The sequence below is a fragment of the Rhamphochromis sp. 'chilingali' genome, assembly GCF_963969265.1.
Source record: "Rhamphochromis sp. 'chilingali' genome assembly, chromosome: 2".
Taxonomy (NCBI): domain Eukaryota; kingdom Metazoa; phylum Chordata; class Actinopteri; order Cichliformes; family Cichlidae; genus Rhamphochromis; species Rhamphochromis sp. 'chilingali'.
Genome location: NC_137930.1, coordinates 30,614,011 through 30,636,874, shown reverse-complemented (window position 1 = coordinate 30,636,874; position 22,864 = coordinate 30,614,011). Strand labels below are relative to the sequence as shown.

Genomic DNA, 22,864 nt, shown 5'->3' with positions numbered 1-22,864 from the left:
AAGGTAGTTTTGATGCAATAGCGGGACCAACTTAGTACAAGCAATGTGTTGCTAGTAGCATTCCCTCTTCTCCTGTAGTTTTTTTTTCTTATAATCTTACCATTAAGAGAAAAAAAGTACTACTTGAAATGGCATGGGAGATGAAAGAAAATGTTCTCCTCTCCTTTTAGGATGTAGGTCTATGCATTACAGGGAGCGCAGAATTATTAGGCAAATGAGTATTTTGTCCACATCATCCTCTTCATGCATGTTGTCTTACTCCAAGCTGTATAGGCTTGAAAGCCTACTACCAATTAAGCATATTAGGTGATGTGCATCTCTGTAATGAGAAGGGGTGTGGTCTAATTACATCAACACCCTATATCAGGTGTGCATAATTATTAGGCAACTTCCTTTCCTTTGGCAAAATGGGTCAAAAGAAGGACTTGACAGGCTCAGAAAAGTCAAAAATAGTGAGATATCTTGCAGAGGGATGCAGCAGTCTCAAAATTGCAAAGCTTCTGAAGCGTGATCATCGAACAATCAAGCGTTTCATTCAAAATAGTCAACAAGAAGCGTGTGGAAAAACCAAGGCGCAAAATAACTGCCCATGAACTGAGAAAAGTCAAGCGTGCAGCTGCCAAGGTGCCACTTGCCACCAGTTTGGCCATATTTCAGAGCTGCAACATCACTGGAGTGCCCAAAAGCACAAGGTGTGCAATACTCAGAGACATGGCCAAGGTAAGAAAGGCTGAAAGACGACCACCACTGAACAAGACACACAAGCTGAAACGTCAAGACTGGGCCAAGAAATATCTCAAGACTGGTTTTTCTAAGGTTTTATGGACTGATGAAATGAGAGTGAGTCTTGATGGGCCAGATGGATGGGCCTGTGGCTGGATTGGTAAAGGGCAGAGAGCTCCAGTCCGACTCAGACGCCAGCAAGGTGGAGGTGGAGTACTGGTTTGGGCTGGTATCATCAAAGATGAGCTTGTGGGGCCTTTTCGGGTTGAGGATGGAGTCAAGCTCAACTCCCAGTCCTACTGCCAGTTTCTGGAAGACACCTTCTTCAAGCAGTGGTACAGGAAGAAGTCTGCATCCTTCAAGAAAAACATGATTTTCATGCAGGACAATGCTCCATCACACGCGTCCAAGTACTCCACAGCGTGGCTGGCAAGAAAGGGTATAAAAGAAGAAAAACTAATGACATGGCCTCCTTGTTCACCTGATCTGAACCCCATTGAGAACCTGTGGTCCATCATCAAATGTGAGATTTACAAGGAGGGAAAACAGTACACCTCTCTGAACAGTGTCTGGGAGGCTGTGGTTGCTGCTGCACGCAATGTTGATGGTGAACAGATCAAAACACTGACAGAATCCATGGATGGCAGGCTTTTGAGTGTCCTTGCAAAGAAAGGTGGCTATATTGGTCGCTGATTTGTTTTTGTTTTGTTTTTGAATGTCAGAAATGTATATTTGTGAATGTGGAGATGTTATATTGGTTTCACTGGTAAAAATAAATAATTGAAATGGGTATATATTTGTTTTTTGTTGAGTTGCCTAATAATTATGCACAGTAATAGTCACCTGCACACACAGATATCCCCCTAAAATAGCTAAAACTAAAAACAAACTAAAAACTACTTCCAAAAACATTCAGCTTTGATATTAATGAGTTTTTTGGCTTCATTGAGAACATGGTTGTTGTTCAATAATAAAATTATTCCTCAAAAATACAACTTGCCTAATAATTCTGCACTCCCTGTATATAGTGGAAAAAATGTAATGTACTGAACAATTTTGAAAATACACAGAAAAAAATAAAACACTCAGAGTATTCATGTCACACTCAGATCCTTATCGGCACATGATGGTAATTCTACTAAAATGACAGATGCTTCATGATCATGTGTGTATCTCTGTGTTATGCAAGAGACTGTAATACCCTTGTCACCACAGCATCAACCACAAGCCTCACACTGTAAGTGTGAGCTGCTTGTTCACTATCCCCATAAATCCCTAGAGGGAGAAGGCAGAAAGCTTCTTCACATTACTACGCCAGTGAGACTGTTTTTGATGGCAGCATCACGACTGTGGCCAGATCAAGTTTGACATATGCTGCAGTGACGTCTGACAGGCAGGCAAACACAGAGGAACATCAGGGGAGCCATGGCACTGAAACAAAGAATCGTCAAGGGAAATCCAACTCTACCCCTGACACTTAGACAACTATCTCCAAACAAAATATTAAAAAATGTTGAGATGTATCCTGAAGATGCAATATCCTTCCAGTCACAACCAGGTTTTTTTTCTTTATTACAAGTAATTCTGTTAATTAAGGATACCAGTAGTCACACTTGTTTTAATTTGCATCCCGTATCTGCTCTTTCTCCTCATCCCCTCCCCCGACATCCCTTTCTCTCTCCCCCAACATTGCTGCCCGTATTGTACCTCTAAGTCTTTCTTCTTTTGTCATGTGAAATCAGTGTAGCCCAAATCCAAACATCACAAAGGCTCAATCCTGCTTCAGTCCACCTTTTTCCCCTCATTCTGAATCCAAAGCATTTAGCTCTTTTTTTTTCAACATCCAACATCCTGGTCATCCTGAATTCCCTTTTCTCCACATTGAATCTAGCCCTTATTCTATCACTGCACGCTTCTTTCAATATTTATTGCATCATTCCACTTCATCATTTTACTCTCACATATACCATTATTCCATTATTTACTTTCAATGCAGCCAACATTCCAGTCAATCTCTAATCATTGCAGCTGTAGATGAATTTCTTCCTATATGAATTTCACTCCAAAAACAATTTATTCAAATATATTTCAGGCCTTATTCCACCATTTCAACATCTCTCATCAACAATTCAATCATGATTGTGTTTTCAAGTATGTGTCCACCATATTGGTGACTGGACCTTTGATCATCTTTCTTGGCTTTCTGTACAAGCTAAATTATACTATGGCTTACTTGTATTTTTAAAGAAAACAATACTGTTAAACACACCACACTTTTTTTGTGCTCAGTTGCAGTATCCAGATGAAATTCATAATCATGCCACACGATTCTCAACCAACCACAATTTAGTAATTCCTCGTGTTAAAAGTAACTTTTTGAAAAACTCTGTTATATTCAGAGCATCGTTTCAGTGGAATAAGTTGCCTGAGGCAATAAGAGAATTGGCTTCAATTCATAATTTTAAAAATCACCTAAAAGCCTATTTAGGCAGTTTTTAATGTATTTGTAAAAATTGTAGAGGGTAATATCACTTGTAATGGAAATTGTGTATTTTGTTTGAGTGTTTTGTTTTGGTTTTCTGCTTTTATATAATTTTTAATATTCACATGTTTACATTTCAGTATTGTAAAACTTTACTGTAGATCTAATTGTTGTAACATTTTATTTGGAGATATTTGATGGCTTGGGCCCCAGGAAGACTAGCAACCACTGTTGTGGAAGCTAATGGGGTTCCTTATAAATAAACAAATAAACAAATCTTATATAAGACTGACAGATCAATAAGTTATGCCAACATATCTACATATTTAGGTTGAGGCCGTCCAATTAGCCTCTGCAGGCCTTTGCTCTGATAGTGGTTTAGCATGGAGGCTTCTCAAACTGTTCTGATGATGTCAAACTTTCTTGGGACTTGTTCTGAAAAATAAATTCAGTTTCCATTGCCATTTCAATATGGTAATGCAGCAAGACAAGGCCATTAATGCACCAATTTAAACATTTGTTTATGTAACGTTTTCAATGTTAAACATTGTTAATGCACATCAAAAATATTTTGCTACATTGTATATTCCAATAGCCAACCGGCTCAAATGTGAGAATTTAATGCCTCCTCTTTTTTGTATGGTTACTCTCATATAAAATAGTATCTTTTGTAAACAAGACCGCAGACTCTAAGGTTGTGTAACTTTTTTGTAATTTTTGTTTTCTGACATTTTGTAGACTAAATAATTTAAATATAAATTGGGTTTATTCTTAACCCATCTGAGGGCTGAGTTGATGTAAAAAAGGAAAATGTTAATTTTACTAACCCGATTTGTGTGACAAAGCTAATATATTTGCCTTTCTATTTAGCTCTTATTTAGTTAACCCTTAATTCAAGCATTCTTCCAGTGTTTCTTTCTATTCTCTCTAGTATTCAAACAAACAGGCCTCATTTCAAAGACTAAGTCAGTCTACACCCTCTTCCTTCTTTTCTCTCTCTTCATCCATCTGCCATTTCTATCCACAGTTATCCATTCTCTATCCCCATCACCCCTGGAACAACACTCATCCATCTCTTTGTCTCCATGCCCTCACACCCTGTGGTGAGAAATCTCCAATTTATCTTGTGTCCCCTTGTTTTGCCTTCACTTCTCTCTGTACTCTTCTCATCACTCTGTCTATCCATCAAACCATCTACCCATGGATGTGCTGCCCTCCTCCCTTCAGTCCTATTAGGCTTACAAAGCTGCAGGATAGCAGCAAAAAGGCTGAATGTACATTCATATTTATTATGATATACCATATGTATGAGTATCTGACAAAATTTGTTCTTTTACAAGACATTTATTTATAGAGTGTATACATATATATATATATATATATATATATATATATATATATATATATATATATATATATATATATATATATATATATGTATTTATATGTATTTTTCATTTTTTTGTGCAGAAGCAAAACAAAAAAACTGGATTTTATGATGCACGATGATGCATAATTTAATGATATTAAGTGTGCTGTCAAACGTAGCACAAAGTTGGACAGTAGCAGAATGGAACAATAAATAAACTGCAACAAATCCAGCAGTGCATGGCCACACAGTTGCTGCTCCACAGGGATGATGCACCATTTTCATAAATCCCTAAGAGCTCAGATTCTCCTTTACATGCTACAATTGTTTGGTGACTGAGTTATTTCCACAAATAGAGATGAACTTTTGAGAGAAAAGTATATGTGTGGGTGCTGTGTGTATGTATCTCCCAGATGCAGAGTAAAGACAGTTGTGTGATGTGTTGATAGTGAAAGAGGCAGATCTTTTAAACTGAGGAAAAAAGTGAGGGAAGAGTCAAAGACAGCTGCAAGAGCAGGAGAGTGCAAATGCACTGGATAGCAGAACCTGAAAAAGAAAAAAGTAGGATGGAGAAACAATGAATGATAGGCAGTCAAAGAAGAAAAAGAAGCAGACATATGAAGGGTTTAAGAAATGCAAGAGCAAAATGACCGGGTAATGGACAAACCAAGGTACAGAGAAAGACACACACCAAAGGAGTGAGAAAAAAATGGACGTGTGAATGAGATAGAGCAAGAGAGGTGAGAAAGATAAAGACAAAAAGGAGGATGAAGAGCTGTCCATAATGAGTTTTGTCCTACATTCACAAAGGCAACATTAAATCATGCTCTACTAAGCAGCACACACACTGCCAATACAGCCAGGGTTTACACATCTTCTCACTCACTGTAGTGTCCTCTGACCTTCAATCCATTGATTCACTGTCTACACATAAAATGTAGTTTTTACCAATGAGGCATCTCTCTTTAAAAAGTGCTATTCGTTTTTAATAGCACATATCCACTGAAAGAGCATACAATTAAAATTAAGGTTCTAAAAATCCAGCTCAACAGATCTGTACGACAACCATTTCTTAGCTAGAAACTACTCCTGTGCTGTCCATAAAAAGACACCAAATATGACTTCTAGCAGTATGGAGTCCAGGAATTCTTTCAGTGTCTGAAAAACAGAAATCAACACTTTACACTCCAATGTGACTGACTGAAATACACATGAAAAAGTGTTTACTAAGGCAGAGAACACATATGGTTACAAACCTGCTACTGAGGAAACCCTGCCATGTTTCTCTCTGTAGACATTTTCAAAGGGTACGTGTCACTCTAACAGTTTCATCTGTATACAAAACTGTAAAGACGAAAAACATCCCCCTGTAGCCTAATTAATAGTGAGGAATCTTTTCTACTCACTTCACTTCAGCTTGCTGTAAATATGGACTACAATTTGCGAAAAAAAAGAGATAAATGATATTACTGCGAGCTCCCGAGATTTGTTTTTATTCCAGAAGGTTTAACTAATGGCAAAAATTTGCATATCACACAACTTCATCTCCTAAGAATTCAGAACACTCCTTGGAGCTTGGAAAGACACCATGAAAACCAGGTAAACCCTGTAACTTTGTTCTGGCACAAGAAGGCAGAAAGAAAGAGCCCGTGGAGGCAGTTAGCTGCAAGACAAGGCAGGGTCAGATTTTATTAAAATGGGATAGCTCAGTAGGTAAAGTGGTCGCCCCATGATCGGAAGGTCGGCGGTTCGAATCCACTTAACGGCTACCCTGAGGTACCCCTGAGCAAGGTACCGTCCCTACACACTGCTCCCCGGGCGCCTGCTTAGTGGGCTGCCCACTGCTTCACTGAGTGAATGGGTCAAATGCAGAGAAAAACAAGTAATTTCCCCATAGGGATCAATAAAGTATCCATTATTATTATTATTATTATTATTATTATTATTATTATTATTATTACAGTGACATCAAAATAACACCTCACAACCCTTTACAAAAGTGCACAAAGGGAGTGCTGCTTTTTGACTGTTCTCTTTATAGCTCAGTCTACACCACCGAAGTACCGTTTTAATCTTTTGTGCTGTCCAGGCAAGCTTCATGCATTTGCAAATCCCTTTGCAGTTATATGCTTGCCAAGCCATTTTGGGTGGAAACCTTTTGGAATTCATAGATTTCTTTCTTTCTTTCTTTCTTTTTTTTTTTTGTATTTTAATACTCTGTAATGATGTCACTGTCCTGTTACTTTAAAAAAGTCATCAAAAAAGTTTTCCTTTGTTTTGCATTTTGTTTTACTTGCAGAATGATGAATGTGAATATGCATAGCATGTAGAGAAAGTGCACAAGGCTACAGAAGTTTGGGAGCTTCCCTCCAGCATAAGGTGCAGCAAAGTACTTTGATGACAAACCCTTTGTAGCCAGGCCTCGTACCAGAGACCTCACAAGACAAAAAAAGTACAAGCTCATGTTTGGTGAGGGCCTGTTTAGCCCAAGGCTTATAATGTTTCTTTCTTAGTTTAGCATGTTAGCATGCTAATATTTGCCTATAGACGGTACTAAGGAATCAAGACTACACCACTCAGCAGATCCTGAGTCAAGTCTTCACATCATTATTTAACAATCCATCAAGTTTTTAGAACCGACTTGAATGCCAACAGCAGCATTGTTAGCATGCAAAAACACAGCTGCAGTCTGTTTAATAAACTAAAAGCGTTAGCGTGACCAACAACGAAAACAGAAGTAAATGTGCAAGTAGGTGTTAAAAAATTTAAGTCCTTGAGTCAAGCATCAAAACATGTAAAATATGTTAACGAGGCACAAGAAGTCACAAAAAGTCTGCGTCATTTTTCAGCGAAACTGCTGTACTTACAGTGTACAGTAATTTTGAATATTCTCCAGGCTTCAGCTGACACAAGTGGTCAAATCAAAAGTTATCAAATGGCAGAAGTCTGTAAAGCATAATTAGCTGTGTATAATTAGGTGGCAAGCTAATGAGTGGTAATCACAGTACTGTAGAGCCATTCTTTTATCTTTTGCATGTGCATTCCAGTCAGTATTCATGCAGTAGTACACAGCAGTATAGCTTCAAAGATGATCCTTTTATTTTAATAATACTGAGACAGTAATTGGTTCTTAATATTCATGATCACAAAAATGCTGTTCTGGAACTTTTTTTTTTTTTTTGCCTTCTCAGCCTGTAACCGTAACAGTAGTCTGGCTGTCTGTACAGTCTGTGGGAGAATGACTTCAGGCAGGGCAGTGGTCTACTGACAGCTATTTCCTAATGATCTCCCCACAGATATTTCATATCTGACAAAGTGAAGCTACTGTAGAGCTACTGGAGAGATGGTTCACTTTTTTACCATTTGATTATTGAGAACTAATCAAAGCTTAGTTCTCTTTTGGTTCTGAAAGAAAAAAAACCCTACTATTAGACCTCTTTCACATATTGTCATCTGCCAATCACCCTCCTTTAACATTCAATCCAGTTTCCACATGCACATATCTAAATCAGAAAAGCTAAAGAATAAAACTTCCACATCAGTAGCTCACAAACAAATCATGTATTTAATCACTAGAGACTGGTACTTACTTGGGAGAAGACTGTGTGAAAATAAAAAGCACAAAGAGTGACCAAATCACACATTTCACTTTACTGTATCACATAGCGTCGTGCCATTGTAACGAATGTTCTCTGAAATTTCTTCTTCTTAAAGTCCACCATGCCGTTCAAAGCTACTCTCAGTTCCATAAGTGGAGTTTAGCGTGCAAATAATTGAGTAATTTAAAGGCAGCGTAGGGGAAGACTGAAGAGGTTGAAAGGAGAGAAAAATACATAGACCCTAGGTACCCATGGAAATAGCAGTTAAGGTCAGTGGTGGGAATGTTTGGGCACGAGCTGGAGCAGAACAGTATGAGAGCAGCAAAGTGCTGCAGGCCACAGGGGAATACCCTCCACTAAGCTAGAAAGAAACACTCACAGACTCACGCAGCAACAGCGTAAGAAGCACTCTTGCTAAAAGAATAAACAGATCCATGCACACACTCAAGCACACTATACTAAAAATAAACATGTGCATGGATATGAAAATACACACAGGATGAAGACAGCAACCAAAACAAACAAACATGTATGTGCACCCACAGCCCTAAAAAGGTAACAAAATAATGTGATGACTAGACAGATTAAGAAACTGGATCTTTAACTTCAATTAATCATCTTAAAAGCTGCTGATTTATTCAAAAATGATCTTATTAGCTCAATTTCACAACAAACTTTACCCTCTCACCTTGACAAGATCCGTTGATTTCCTCAAATCCCGGCTGGCAAACACACTTCCCAATGGGCACCAGCCACTCTCCCTCTGTGCTGCAATGCATCCTGGGAGGCTCGTATAAAGGCAGGGAGTTATTGACACAGCGGCCCACTACCTCTACCAGCTGTGAGGCTTCTGAGCCTGGGATTGTGTCAGGGAACTCAGCCAAGCTCTTCACCAAGAATGGGCAGCGTTTGTAGAAAACCCTCACTGAGACTAAAGCAATGCAGGCCCCTAAATCCTGAAATGCCAAGTAGAAGCCTTTCCGGGTCAGAGGACCTAAATCGCGGACTTCAGTGTTAAGCTTCATCACACGATCCCCAAGGTCCAGCTCAGTGAAGCTCTCATCAGCTGCTATGGTATCAATTTTGATGTACCTGCTCTCCTTCATTGCCCTGTCTTCCTCTTCTGTCATCCCGGTACCATCTCTCATCTCTCCTTCCTCCATCTCTTCTTCGTCCCCATCTGTTTCATAGTAATACATATTAAAAGTCTCCTTGCAGGTCCCGACACCCCCTGGCAGGCTGTTGCAGTCTCTCAGGGTGAACTTGAGCTCAATAAATACCCGCTGGGCACCCTCAGTCAGGATCCAGTTGGTGTGGAGCCAGTTGTTCTGGTTTTGCTCCATCACACGGCATACTTGGTAGGTGTGGATGGGAGCATAGTTCTCGTCTACTTCCCCAATCTCCTCCCACTGAAAAAGAAAAAAAACCCCAAAATATTAGTGGAAAGACCTTGTTCCTTTCAAATGATTAAATGCTTAATATTCCCATGCACATCCTGCATTCAAAACATCACTAAAGTCAATTTTACAACATGCTTAAAGTACAGAAAAATGTTTTGATGAAATGGCTTTAAATTTGTTATATACAAGAATATTTAGTAGCTAATGCATCAACGTGTGAATATTACTTTACTATGGTCACTGCTTGAACCTCCAAAGAGTCACAACATCAATTTAATAGGTGTGTGGGGATAATCGTATTTTAAAACTCAAATTTATATCGGTAGTTTTTAGCATTCTGATTTTTTAAATTAATCCATTAACAGTTACCAACAGTCAGCCCAACTACAGTTTAGTCTTAAACTTAATATTAATATTAATAATGTACCATCTTATTCTAAAAATGTAAGAGTGTAACACACAGTACAATATTACCAAAATGTATAAAGTATAAAACACATTTTTTTTTCAAAACCATAAGTCATCCTTAGTAACACACTTACAGTATTACATCATAACATTTTCAGTCTACTAGGACAAACTTGTCTAATTAAGCATGCTTATAATTCTACATATAACAATGAAGTAAACAGTAAATTCTAGTATGTTGCCTGTATTGTTTAAAAATGTGAAATTATACTCATACAGAGAATCTGACACCGTGGTAATACTTTAAGAATGAGCAACAGAAATGCTTTTCTGAAAGGATTAACGCTGGTGTGGAAATTTTAACGGTGTGTTTGTGTGTGTGTGCATGCATGTTAGTGTGTGTGTGTCAAGGTATAGATAGCAAAATAATCCTCATCACTTCCACCTCATTTCCTCCTACTGCAATAGAGAGAAAGGAATGAGATCGTGTTAAAGGGTACATATGCATTTACCATGAGTGAGGGGTGGCGTTCTTGTCAGCAAAAAAAAAAAAAAGAGGATTTAACCTGCACCTGTGTGTTCATCTGTAGCACCATATCTCTAAAGGAGAATGTGTGTGTCTGTGTGAATCCATTTCTGCATGTGCATATATGCAAATTACCTTGTCAGCATTCAAGTGTGTGTGAGCATATGCATCCATGCATGTGTGCGTGTGTCAGACAGCAGCATTAATTCCCTCTGCAGGTCTCGTGGGAGATGGCTATTATCTGCATCACTAGCCCTCTCTCATGACTAATATAGGCGCTTCATCATGTCACTGTAATATGGCCAGAGGGACCAGACTATGATCTGGTGTTATGGCTTAATAGCCCATATTAATCAATCCTTGCTGATCCATTGTATACAACCCTCTGTCTTTATCTTTTCGCTCTCTTCTCCCTGTCTCGTTCTCCAGCTGTCTTTTTTTTTTTTACACTTTCCCTGATTAAGTGTGTCTCTTTTGTTTTGTCTCTTTTGTTTTCTGATTGTAATTATTCAGTTTCAGAATCATTTGATAATGGATGCAGACATTTAAGTATTTATAGATATTGTGTGCACACGCAGTGTGTTAATAGTCTTGCACCTTTATCTTTGTAACAAGCAATTTCACTTTTAGTCTTCCTGAAATTGTTGGAAAGCGAATCATCTTATGCGATTTACTAAAACGCTGTTTGAGGATTTAAACTTTGTTCCTGAGTTCGGCTTAGACCTAGGTCTTGATTGGTGGTTTGAGTGTATTATGCTAATGAGGGTCTTCACATATATGGAGTGCAAACTATTCAAAGATATCTGTTTTTAATTGTGTGCCAGTCCCCATCTCCACCAGACCTCAGCCCAGTCAGTCCCAGTACAGACATTAAGCCTCTTACTTGTTAGATCGCACAGATCCACAAGCCTGCTCTGAGATTTACACAGCTTAACACACACACACACAGAGCCACACAGCGTCATTATTGGTATCCCAGCGGGGAGTTGAACAGACGACCTCCTCTCACTCTGCCTTGAACAAATTGGTTCGGCATGTGTGCTTGGAAGTGGTGTTGCCATTGTTGCAATTGGGAGTCCTCCCACTTTGTAGCTCAACTGTATTTATAGAGTTTAATTACTAATGTAAATAGGATATGATACTTGAGCTAACACTTTAAAGTGAATAATCAAACAATTATTTAGCATAACCCATTTACAAGCAAACAGCCACTAAAATGAGTAACAAAATGTTACCAAGGTTCATCCTTTGGCTTTCCAAAAAATGCCGCTGATGTAGAAACAGACTGCTCTAAGACTTTTTAGTTGCACCTACTGGAGGAACACACTTTGATCTGTGCACAGAACAGCACAGCAGTAAGGTTGCAGTTGCAGAACCACATTCATAATGTGAGGGAATGTATTGAAACAGTCAGTCTAAAAGTTAATCACACAATAAACTCACCTAATGCTAGATCTATTTCAACTTTACTTTCTTCCTTCTCAATCACTCCAGAAATAACCTCTCGATTCAGTGCATAGACCTAACTTTGTGTGCAGACTGCCTCTTCATGATGTGAAAGGGGAATGATTTTCTATCCCCACCGACAGTAAACTAGTGGATTTACCAGGTCATTTTTTTCAGAAGACTTAGACAATATCCTAGTACCTCAGAAACAACTGTGACCAATTACATCAATCAGGACAACGTTATGTTACATTGGTTTTCAATCTATTTTCACAAAGCTAATGGTAAGCTAACAACAATATATTTTGTCAAGCAGCAGGGTTTTGAGAAGCACATATATGTCATTACTTTGTCACACTAAAGCACAACTATCTGCATGACTTGGAATTTTTTTTGCCAATTTGGAAAAGCTGCTATTCCTGTAGGAGTGCAAATGGTCCCAACACTCAGTCTAAAGAGATTAAGATCTCTTTCATTTGTGTGTCATTTCATCTCCACTTTGCTCCAAACTAAAAAAAAAACCAACTCCCCTATAGGCATCCTTCTAGCTCCTCATTAGTGTGTGTGTTTAGTTTTGGGGTTTTTTGGACTGTTATATGTGTATTTTTGTGTGTCACATCTAGTCTGAAGACCCCCTGTGGTTGTGCTGAGTGCCTTTCCGGCTGCAAGTCTACAACGCTGTAACCAACTTATTATTATCACCCATTACTGCTGACCATCATGACACTGTAATAGAACTGGCCCTTTTTCTTCTTAACACTACCAGTGCCACTACTCCCCACACACACACACACACACACACACACACACACACACACACACACACACACACACACACACACACACACACACACACACACACACACCACCTCTTTCCATCTATGGCCTCCTCTCTCATTCCCCTGATTTATTTTTTTTCACCCATGTCTATCATCGTTTTCCCTTTGTGTCCTTTATTCTTACTTTAATTATACAATCTTAAAGTCTAACAAAGTGAATGCAGGTTGCCTTCTTCCTCCTCTGACTTCTCATCTTCCAATATTTCCCTGATTTCAGTTAACCTCTCTAATTTTTTCAAACTACTTTGTCTTTCTTGCAACACTGCAACACTTATTTGGCTTCCCCATTCACTTCAACTTGTCCGCTTTCTTTTCTTTCTAACTCACCTTGTCTTCCTTTCATCTTTCTACTGTAACTGGAAAGAAAATCAGCTAAATAGTATATAATCTGCTGCACAAAACAAGCCTGCTGTAAGCTGTCATTGGGATATCATTTAGCATCTGTGCTCAGCCACAGTTCTTGAAGTCTGTTCGGTACTTTTGGCGTTAGCCTGTCTTTATCTTCGGTCAATTGAGCACAGTGAATCAGTGGATACAGCTGATGAAAAAGAGCTCTCTAACTGGCTGTTCAGCCAAGGGAATCAGTGATTACATCAATTTAGTCTGGTTTTGCTTTTTTTAAATTTCACCTCATAAATGAAACTGTATGGTAGAGTTGAATGACTCTCTGATTACCTAATCAGTGAGCAGTTAAACGTAAAAGATTAATTGTACAGTGTGTTGTTAGAAACTGAAAAGTTCTGAATCATGAACTTCAGAGTTCCAAGTACTGAAGCTGTTTATAATTTCATAAGACTGCAAAACACATAAACAAATGAAGTATTTTGTCACTATAACAAGCCAATTATAAAAGGTATCAGTAATTTTGGGTGTAATAAATATACTTAAATAGCAGTTAATTATGTCGAGGATACCACAAATATCTTGGCCAGTTTCTCTAATTATTATGTGCCAAAGTTACAGTCCTATTCAAAAGTCTGAAACCACCCCTCCTGCCTTTATATTTTGCTTCCAAGGAGTCTGAGGTTCTTGTAATTTTTTTAAAGTGGTCTTGAGCAATTGTTCTCCAGGCTTTCTGAAAGTTTTTATTTGGAAAATGGATACCTTTTCACACATTTTCAGTCCAGTTCTTGTATTTAACCACTGTCAGAGATTTTTTTCTGTTGTTGGTTTTTTTTAGCCACTTAAATCTCACCTATGAATCATTCAGGCAAAAAAGGTCCCTATCTGGAGGAATAGACCAGTGTTTTGTCCACACATAACAGATCATTTAGCAAAGAATTAACTTTAAATTCTACCTTTAGACACTTTCTTACAAGCACCCTGTTGCAAAAACACACAAATTTCTAATTTATTTAGTTAAAGCTATGAAAAATGTCAACAATAACACAGTCTGACAGGCATAAAATAGTAACAGTAAAACAAGAACTAGAGGAAACAACAGCAGATGAACAGTATTTGAAAGTCCTTAAGAAATATGGAACAAGGCCCTTCCCGGGGGTGGCTGTAGAGAAGCCATTCTTAAGGAAGGGAAACAGGGAGAAATGGTTGAAGAATGCTAAATTACAAAGGAACTGGGCTGAATTACGTAGAAATGGGTCTGATGGAGTGATGAATCCAAATTATAAAAAAATGACTCAAATCACAGTCAACACGTAAGAACGAGGTCAGAAGAGAGGTACAACAGTGAGTGTCTAACATGGTGGAAGCTCTGTCATAGTTTGAGGCTGCATTTCTGCCAGCGGTGTTGGAGATCTTGTCAAAATTGTGTGGAATTATCAACAAAGAAATATCAATTCTATCTGGAAAGCATGAGAGGACTTTTAAAATGTCCTTCAAGAACCCAGAAGAACTATTCTTGCAGACTACTTAAAGAAATTACAAGGGAACTTGCCTGAGGCTGTATTGAAGAATAAAGGTGGTCATACTAAATATTGACTTTCCAGCTCATTAGAATTGTACAAACTCTGCTTTTGCATTATATATAATGCATGTATGTTTGCACATTTCAATAAAACCCTGCACACACTCCCCATTTTCCTAGCAAAACATAAAGAATTGGTGGCCCAAGATATTTGAACAGCACTGTGCGTGGTGGTCTTTTTTAATGTAGAGCACATAACTAGAATTTATTATATGACCCTAAACATCTAAACATAATTAATTAAACATAAAAGTCATATCCAAACTATCAGTAAATGCTCCTCCACTGGCAATAGGGAGATATACAGTTGATATCAACATTGAAAAAAAGTTCAAATGTTGATGAATCAAAACTCCTCCATGTTTAGCCTCAATTACGACAGCATTTCTTGCTCAGTCTTTTCATGTGCAAACAATTGTCAGTCTCTGGTGCTGAAAAATGAAACCAAATAGTGCAGTTTCTTCACTGGCCAGATGAGGCTTGGCCTCAAGTCAATCCTAATAGAACTTAGGGTAAAATAAGCAGAAAAAAGTAGCATGTTTACAGCCTGTTTTAAAAAGCTGTTTTGGTCTTTCCCCCATTCACATGAACACACAACACCACAACAAGTTCAATAATTGCCTTATCATCCGCTCTCTACCTATGATTACATCCCAGTGAAAATAAAGCTACTATATTTTACCTTTTAGATTTCCAATTTCCAATTGCTATTGTCCTTATTTCGGGAACTTTCTCCTCTATCAAAAATAGTTTAAGATGAAAGCATTCTGTTCTCGAGATCAAAGAAATACTGGTTTCTCATGCTTCTCATGCATATCTTCATCTGGAAAAATCCCATTTTATCGTTCTATATATCCAGTTCTCCCTACTTCTCTTTCCATATTGCCAGAATAAAGATCCAAGTCTCAATAAACAAAAATAACTCTGGGTACCAGCCAGCGAGGCCTGGTGATTTTTTTTCCACTTAGACTTCCAAATTAGATTAGAAACAGCAACTTCCAGAGGTCTTTTTAAACTTCGGTTAATGTTGAGCTTGTGTATAGAGAAAAGATGTGGATAAAGAAGCGAAGAAACAACAACTCTAAACAACAAAGTTCAAGGAACTCATCGTAAACACAAACCAGCTTTTAGAAACAGGATTTTATAACACAGTATTCATGATTTTCCACTCCAAGTATCCAATTTCAAGCTACCATGTAAATCACTAGAGTGTTTCACTCTCCTACTTCAAGACATTTATCTGTTACAGTAATTATGCTGTGTTTGGTGTTACTGCATTCTCTGAAATCTGTCCAAGTTTTTCAAGGTCATCCATCACATTTTAAGACACATTTAAAGCTCTTATTTTAATCCCTTTTGTTTAAATTCAAGTTTAAAAAACTGTCAAATCTTTACTTTAAAAAAAAACAATGCCAAAGGAAGCAAAGAGAAGAGTAAGAGTCAAAGGCAAGTAGAGGACAAGAATAAGAAGAAATTGGAGATGAGGAGTCTTGCACATGTTCAGGGACATGGAAGAATGGAAGTAAAGGCAATGATGGGGATGAAGGGAAGAGGAGAAAACCAGGAATAAATCAAGCCATCTGGAACATGAGACTTAAAAAAAATCATTAAATAAATAACTTTCGTGCCTTTTCAAGTACTTATTTAGCCAAAATTTGAAGTGTGAAAGTGTGTGCTTGTGTGAAAAAAAGTCCAAGACTGCAAATAGTGTGCTGTTGTACCAACACTGAACACGTTATAATGGCCAACTGGGAAATAAAGACATGTTTGGTGTGTCTTTGTTAGACAACCCCCCAAAACGAGTCGTCTTAAAAAGCAGCTGAATATAAACATAACAACTAATTAAGACATCGTTAAGGGATCCTTGGATTGTCTAATGAAGTCCTTTATTTCCTCTCTCCATCTCCCCTAAACGTAGTTATTTATGCAGCTGTACTGTTAAAAACCCGCACGCCATAATGAAATCTTCATTAATATGATTGCACATACGGCTGCTTTTGTCAGCACTATCTTTCCCATCTACATACCGCCACAGAGTGGGCTGTGATTTGAATACTCAAAGCTAAGAAAATGCTATGGTCAGCACTATTGGTACGGTGTGTATAGCTGCATCTTTTCAGAGAAGATTTGCCAGTAGGAGATTTTTAATGTGGATCAAATCGATGCACAAAACATTTCTGTTTAAATAAGCCACGGCACTGTAAACCCCCAGATGTTCCACACTTCCATTTTTCACGTAAGTATGACAGACTCAGTTGTAGCTTAATGTCTGATGTTCTAAGGTAGTATTGAAAATCGAAAAGACATTAATCATTTTTAAAGCACCATTTTTCCTCATTAAAATACACTATATAATACCATGAAATAACAATTTAGTAAGTCTAGTAAGTCATTCTCTAATTAGCCTTCACCTTGGGAATACTTGGAAATGGAAAGTCAACTCCTGGCTTGAGAATAAAATATTCCATGGTGACTTTCGATATATTATTCATGAATTCAATTTACCCTGATAATGAACTGAAAGTTCTTGGAAATAAAATGATCTTTCACCTTGATAAAACAAAAGAATAACTTACAGTATGCTTCAGTGTAAACTATAATTATAAGTGTCTTTTGATTTACACACAAATGAGTTTACTTTCCTAATGGGTAAGAAAAAAAAGATCACTAATCATGAATCAAAAACATCATAATTGCTAACAGCTGACTGCAGCATCTGTAAAAATGGAGATTTAGTATTTGTCTAATCTCACCCACACTTTTATAAATCAACACCTTTTCGATACATCTTAGAAAGAGGTATACTCACCCCATTCTTAGGGTAGGCCACCCATCCCAGGTCTCCCATCACAGAGCGGGAATCCAGCAGGTTCACTGTTGAAGGTTGGGAATACAAAGAATTGTTAGTAAAGATGAGCAACAAGCTGATTCATTAGAAATGCAAAAGGAAGAAGAAATATAAATCCTCACTTTGTTTACCCCTCCCTTATTATACCAAGTCACCAAGATAAAATGATTTACACATATTCAGCTAATGAAGGCCAGGGCTTGCTGCATCACAAAGCCTGATTGGTGAATAGACTCAACTGGATGTGCTAAGAACTGATGACACCTTAGTCACAAAGAAATGCTTAAGAAAATAGAAGCCAGACATTATACCTATTACAGATTCATTCATCAGAGCAAATATTTGCCCAAGTCAAAGGATTTCTATCCACATTCATTTGTCAAAAATAATTCCACATATAAAATCTATTGAATTAGAATGTGTGCGTGAATGAGAATGTGGGATCTTGCTAACCAAAAACTCCCACACAACTTTGTACGCACAATTCAGTGTCTGCAACACAACTCAAACTCAAACTAATCCATTAAAAAAAAGGAAAACCTCCCTGCTCAGCTTCCCGGCTGAAAGCTGTCAAGTGCAATTACTTGATCACTTCAAATCCTTAAAGTGTGTTTCCATCAACTCTTGTGCAAGACTGGTAACAGCGGAATCTCGCAAGTTGCGTGTGTGCCTTCACATGCTTCTTCCGCATCAAATGCACAACAGGTCTTGACAAGAGAGCCTCTCGTGAAGGCAATTGTCATCTCAGTTTTTTGACATATTTGGAGGCACTAAACAATATTCTCTTTAGTGGCTTGTTAGTTTTATCTCAACAAAAGCACATGTCAACATCTGGAAAATATTAGATGTTTACTGAACCTAAGCTCTCATTATAAACATACTGGATATGGCTGAGATAGGCAGATGTTAACACCCAGGTGCAGAATCTGACTAAATCATTGTGGCCACATGACTGGGCGAGAACAAAGCAGGTTAACACGTAGTATATTAATGATGTGACACAGTTTACAACACCGTATGCTGTCATAAACTGAGCTCATATTCTGTTAAAGCAGAGTTCAGTTTTCTTTATCTCCTCTACGATAACATTTAGCTTGTTCTTTGTTTGATACAATGTGTACTCAAACAATAAAAGAAAAGTCCAACCAAGTGACCCATAGACAAGCTTTTATACTTGAAGCAGATTAAGAGATAGACATTAGAAAATATTGCTAACTGAAGCAAACATTATCTGTATCTACCTACAACAGCAGACAAAGGGGATACTTCTCCTTGCCGCGTCTCTCTACCTGTTTTTATGACTAAGTAGTTCATGTCTAAATTGAAGCCTTTATTCTATTTTGGTTAAGCTCTGTCACATGTTTAACTTCATAAGAAATCTTTTTGCATCTATGTTGTAAACATGAAATCTGATGATGAACAACAAAAAATAAGACTGGAAGTGAAAAACAGAAATTGCATTTGAGTCTAGCAGGGGACTGGTGGACACACTATGCATTAGGAGACATTTTTCTTTAACCCATCACAGCTTAGCCAGGTTGGTAAAAACAAATCTTTAAGACTTAACCTCCTAAAAATCTTGGATAAGGTAAAACTTCTGCTGTTCTTTAAAACAGGTTTTCACATGTAACATTTACACAAACCAACCATTAATGTATGTAAAAAAAAAAAAAATATCAGCCAACTATCCAAAAACACAATTTCAGAAACATTGGTGACTTTCTGACCAGCTGTTGAGTGTAACATTTACAGTTACATGTGCTGTCATAAAACAACCAAACTACACATGAACCCTGCCCTAATGTAAACAAAATGATAGGCATCCATAAATAATCTGCATCACAAGGTGTACTGGTGTATGCAGCGTTGCTCAATATCTCAGACACAGACGTTCTGCAACCCCGAGCACCACACAAACACACAGACGTAGACACACCTCCTGTCTTACTGTCTTCACTGTTCTACAGAGAATAATAAAAGATGTCCTTAGGAGGCGATTAGACAACTAATTAGGCCATAAAGAAGAGATAAGTGATACTGAACTAGATCATAAGGGATATGTTACCTCTTTCCCTCTCTTGTTCTCTCTAAGGATTAAACCACCTAACAAGTTAGAGCTCGGCTATGACAATGATCTATAGCACTTATTATTAAAAGTCATCTCAGCTAAATGAATGTAGTGATTTAAAGTCTTGAGTGACATTACTTCAAGGATACATATTTTAAATCCTTTGAAGGATGCGGATTTTTAACATTGGAAATACTGATAAAATTCTCCTCAAGTTAAGTGTTGTTGCTGTTAGACAAAGGACATTTATTTTCAGTTACACTGAAACTATGCAGTTTTACTCCTTGACCTAAGTTATCTTTAACAGTCTCGTGTGTAACCATATCTTACCTGTTACTTTTACCTGCACATATGAAATGCGCAATTTTAATTAATGCAGTCCCCTCATCTTTTTTTCTTTTTTCGCTGTGTGTACCTTGTGATGTTTGATTTTGACAATTTACGTGTTAGCTCAGAGTTCTCTGGGATTAATGGTCTGTTTTCTCCTCCCACACAGAGAGAGGCAGACAAATATTCTTTCTTTCAAGCCATTTGGTGTAATTACTCCAGATTCACCATTTCCATTTGATCAATGCCACAGCCAACAAAAAGTAAAGTGAAAGCTTTTAAAATCCGTTTAGGCTCCCAAAACCCCATATCTTCCTCGTGTCACACATCATGATTAATCAAACACAGTAATAATGTAACAGATGTGAGGCTCTGGGATGTACTCTGAATTTCATTAGTTTTTAAAAAATGAGCTGATTAGTTTCAAGAGACGGAATTTTCAATATGGTAATGTGTGCACAACTTCCTTTTTATTTATTTTAATTTTTGAACAATTGTATCCTGATTTAGTAAGTAAGTCATTTAAATGTACTTAGTGAGACTGGCGAATAAGTGAAAACCAAACATTTACATGAGGTTAGTAGCATGCTGTCAGATAAGAACTTCCTCTTTTTCAAAACAAAACCTGAGATGGGCAAGTGGCCAAAATACCCAAATATTTTTCAAATTTGTCTACACAAGCAAAAAATAAATTCCTTAATTGTATTTTTTTTTAACTAATTACAATTAATTAGTCAAATGAGAGAAGAGGCTAGTTTAATTATGGGCTTCACTCACCTCTCCAATTATGCATGCAGTGCTATGGTGATTATCCTTTGCAATGCAAATATCTGTCAAATGAATCTAACGTTGGTTTTAAATGGTTAACCTCTGGTAAATGGTTCTTGACTGGCTGGGTGTTGAACAGCTTCATTTCTGGTGTTTGGTTAAGTAAAAGTTTAATATCTTTTCTCTGCAAATTAGAATGAGATGAACAGGTTTTAACTTGATAGTTGAAGACAACAAAGAAAACAAATGTCTGCGTATATGCCAGATGTGAAAGATCAAATGCTGGCATGTTTTTTTTATTTCCCCTTCACTCACTTCATTGACTCCATCCTGAAGCTTGGCTTTAAAAAGGCTTTGGCTTAAAAAAGGGGGGTATTCAAGTATTTTGACAGCAGGTTTTGATACTAATGACGAATAAATGTAGGTGTATTTTAACCACATGCATATTTTCATTATTTAATGGAACAGTGCACCTTATCACATTAAGGATATATTCATAAATTGAACACGAAACATCATGATTTCCTGGATTCAATAAAAAAGAAAGAAAAGAAAGAAAGATATAATATAAACAATCTTTGTGAACTTTTCATGTGCTGGCCAATGACGCCCTGCTAAACGCTCCAGGACCCCTCAGTGTCCTGTGGCCAAATATTGAGAACTTTGGTGAATATAAACTTTTACCAAATAAATCTGCCATGTGGAGAATATGCTGCTTGATGAATGTGCTCTCTTTCCCGGATAATGCTGTCTAATAGCTCCAAACAATGGTATTCATCTGGAGCTATTAAAATGCTGCTCATGCAGACAATGGCGTGGGAACAGTATTTGGCAGACTATTTTACACTTCTTACTCAGTTTTTTGTGCCTACATTGTCAAATATTTATCCTTATTTTATGCCACTTTACAGTTGCCCACTTTTCACATTTAGTAGGACAGTGTAGGTGTGCATTTGTTCAGATGATAAGAATATTGCAGGTATTTTGCAATATACTGTGGAACTGAGGAAATTTATGAGCGGTCACAGATTAATCTGACATGATAAGTGCTGAAAGAACCAAACATGAACAAACCTATAAAGGAACAAGGCAAGCCCAAACTAAATGAGTTTTCAGGGAAATTAAGTTATTGTCACACCTAAACGTCAGCATTTTAATAAGTGGGAAGCCAAGCGGTCAATTTAATTTTAGAGTCGTTTTACAGTAACTACCGAGAGAGAAAATAAATAAATACAAAAATAAAAATGTGAATTTGCATTCTTCGTCCAGTCTATGGTGAGCACCTTACACGCTAAAGACAAAAATGCTAAAGAGTGATACGGAGATTTTTGCAGCGCACTGTGCGTCTGTTGGCGCTGCCATGTCCTCAGAGGAATGGTTATCAGAAAGAGACATGTTCTGTCCAAAGGTCTTTTTTTATTCGACCCTTTACAGTTTGGGAACACAGAGTCATTGCACACACGGGGCACACAGCTGTCATAAAGATAATCTGTTTGTATTAATATTATATACGACCTCTTTCTGCCGTCAAACGGCTCCAGAAACGAATAGACCAGCCAAGGAGTCTGAGACCGATGGTCTGGGCACCAGCTGTGGTACGAGCAGACCTTTAACCGCTTTTCGGCGCCCGTTAAAGCCTAACCAAACAGCGCTGTCAGTAACCCTAAATCCTTCCTGTTTTAGTTTACCTTCGTTTGCGGGAATGCACCACGCTCCAAGAAATGCCAGGCTCCAAATCCATGTCCATGTCACCAACCGAATGCCACAACTCCACCAACGAGATTGCATGGCGCATCCAAAAAAAACCAAAACCAGCAACAAGATTTTTTTCTTAAACAACAGCAGTTTCGGTCAGAACAGAAGGGGAAAGCGTAGTGAAACCATCTGTCGCGTTATGAGTCCGCTCAGAAAGATGAGGATCATGTTATGCGGCGGCAAGAAGGAGGCAATGAGGAGCCGAGTGCGCTCTGGTTTTGGGAAGGCGGGCAGCGCGTCGGGAGGCGGAGTGAAGCTCAGTCTCTCCAATCACAGACCCTCCACAGGTGAACCCCACTGCCGCTGAACTCATTTCTCCAATAATCGATTACCCCTCACTCATTACCTCTGTTGACCGTAAAAGCATTACTTACCGTTCGTA

The 22,864-nt window shown here is 37.9% G+C and overlaps 1 protein-coding gene across 1 annotated transcript in view; it reads right to left on the bottom strand.

The window, feature by feature from the left end:
• epha5 (EPH receptor A5) overlaps positions 1-22,653 on the bottom strand; it is a 62,451-nt gene extending 39,798 nt beyond the window's left edge. The window contains exons 1-3 of the mRNA XM_080872678.1: positions 22,416-22,653; positions 17,526-17,590; positions 8,862-9,582 (exon numbers count right to left, since the gene is read on the bottom strand). Coding sequence (XP_080728804.1) covers positions 8,862-9,582; positions 17,526-17,590; positions 22,416-22,515 — 886 coding nt within the window. The 5' untranslated portion in view covers positions 22,516-22,653. The remainder of the gene's footprint in view (positions 1-8,861; positions 9,583-17,525; positions 17,591-22,415) is intronic.
• Positions 22,654-22,864: the final 211 nt, after the last annotated feature.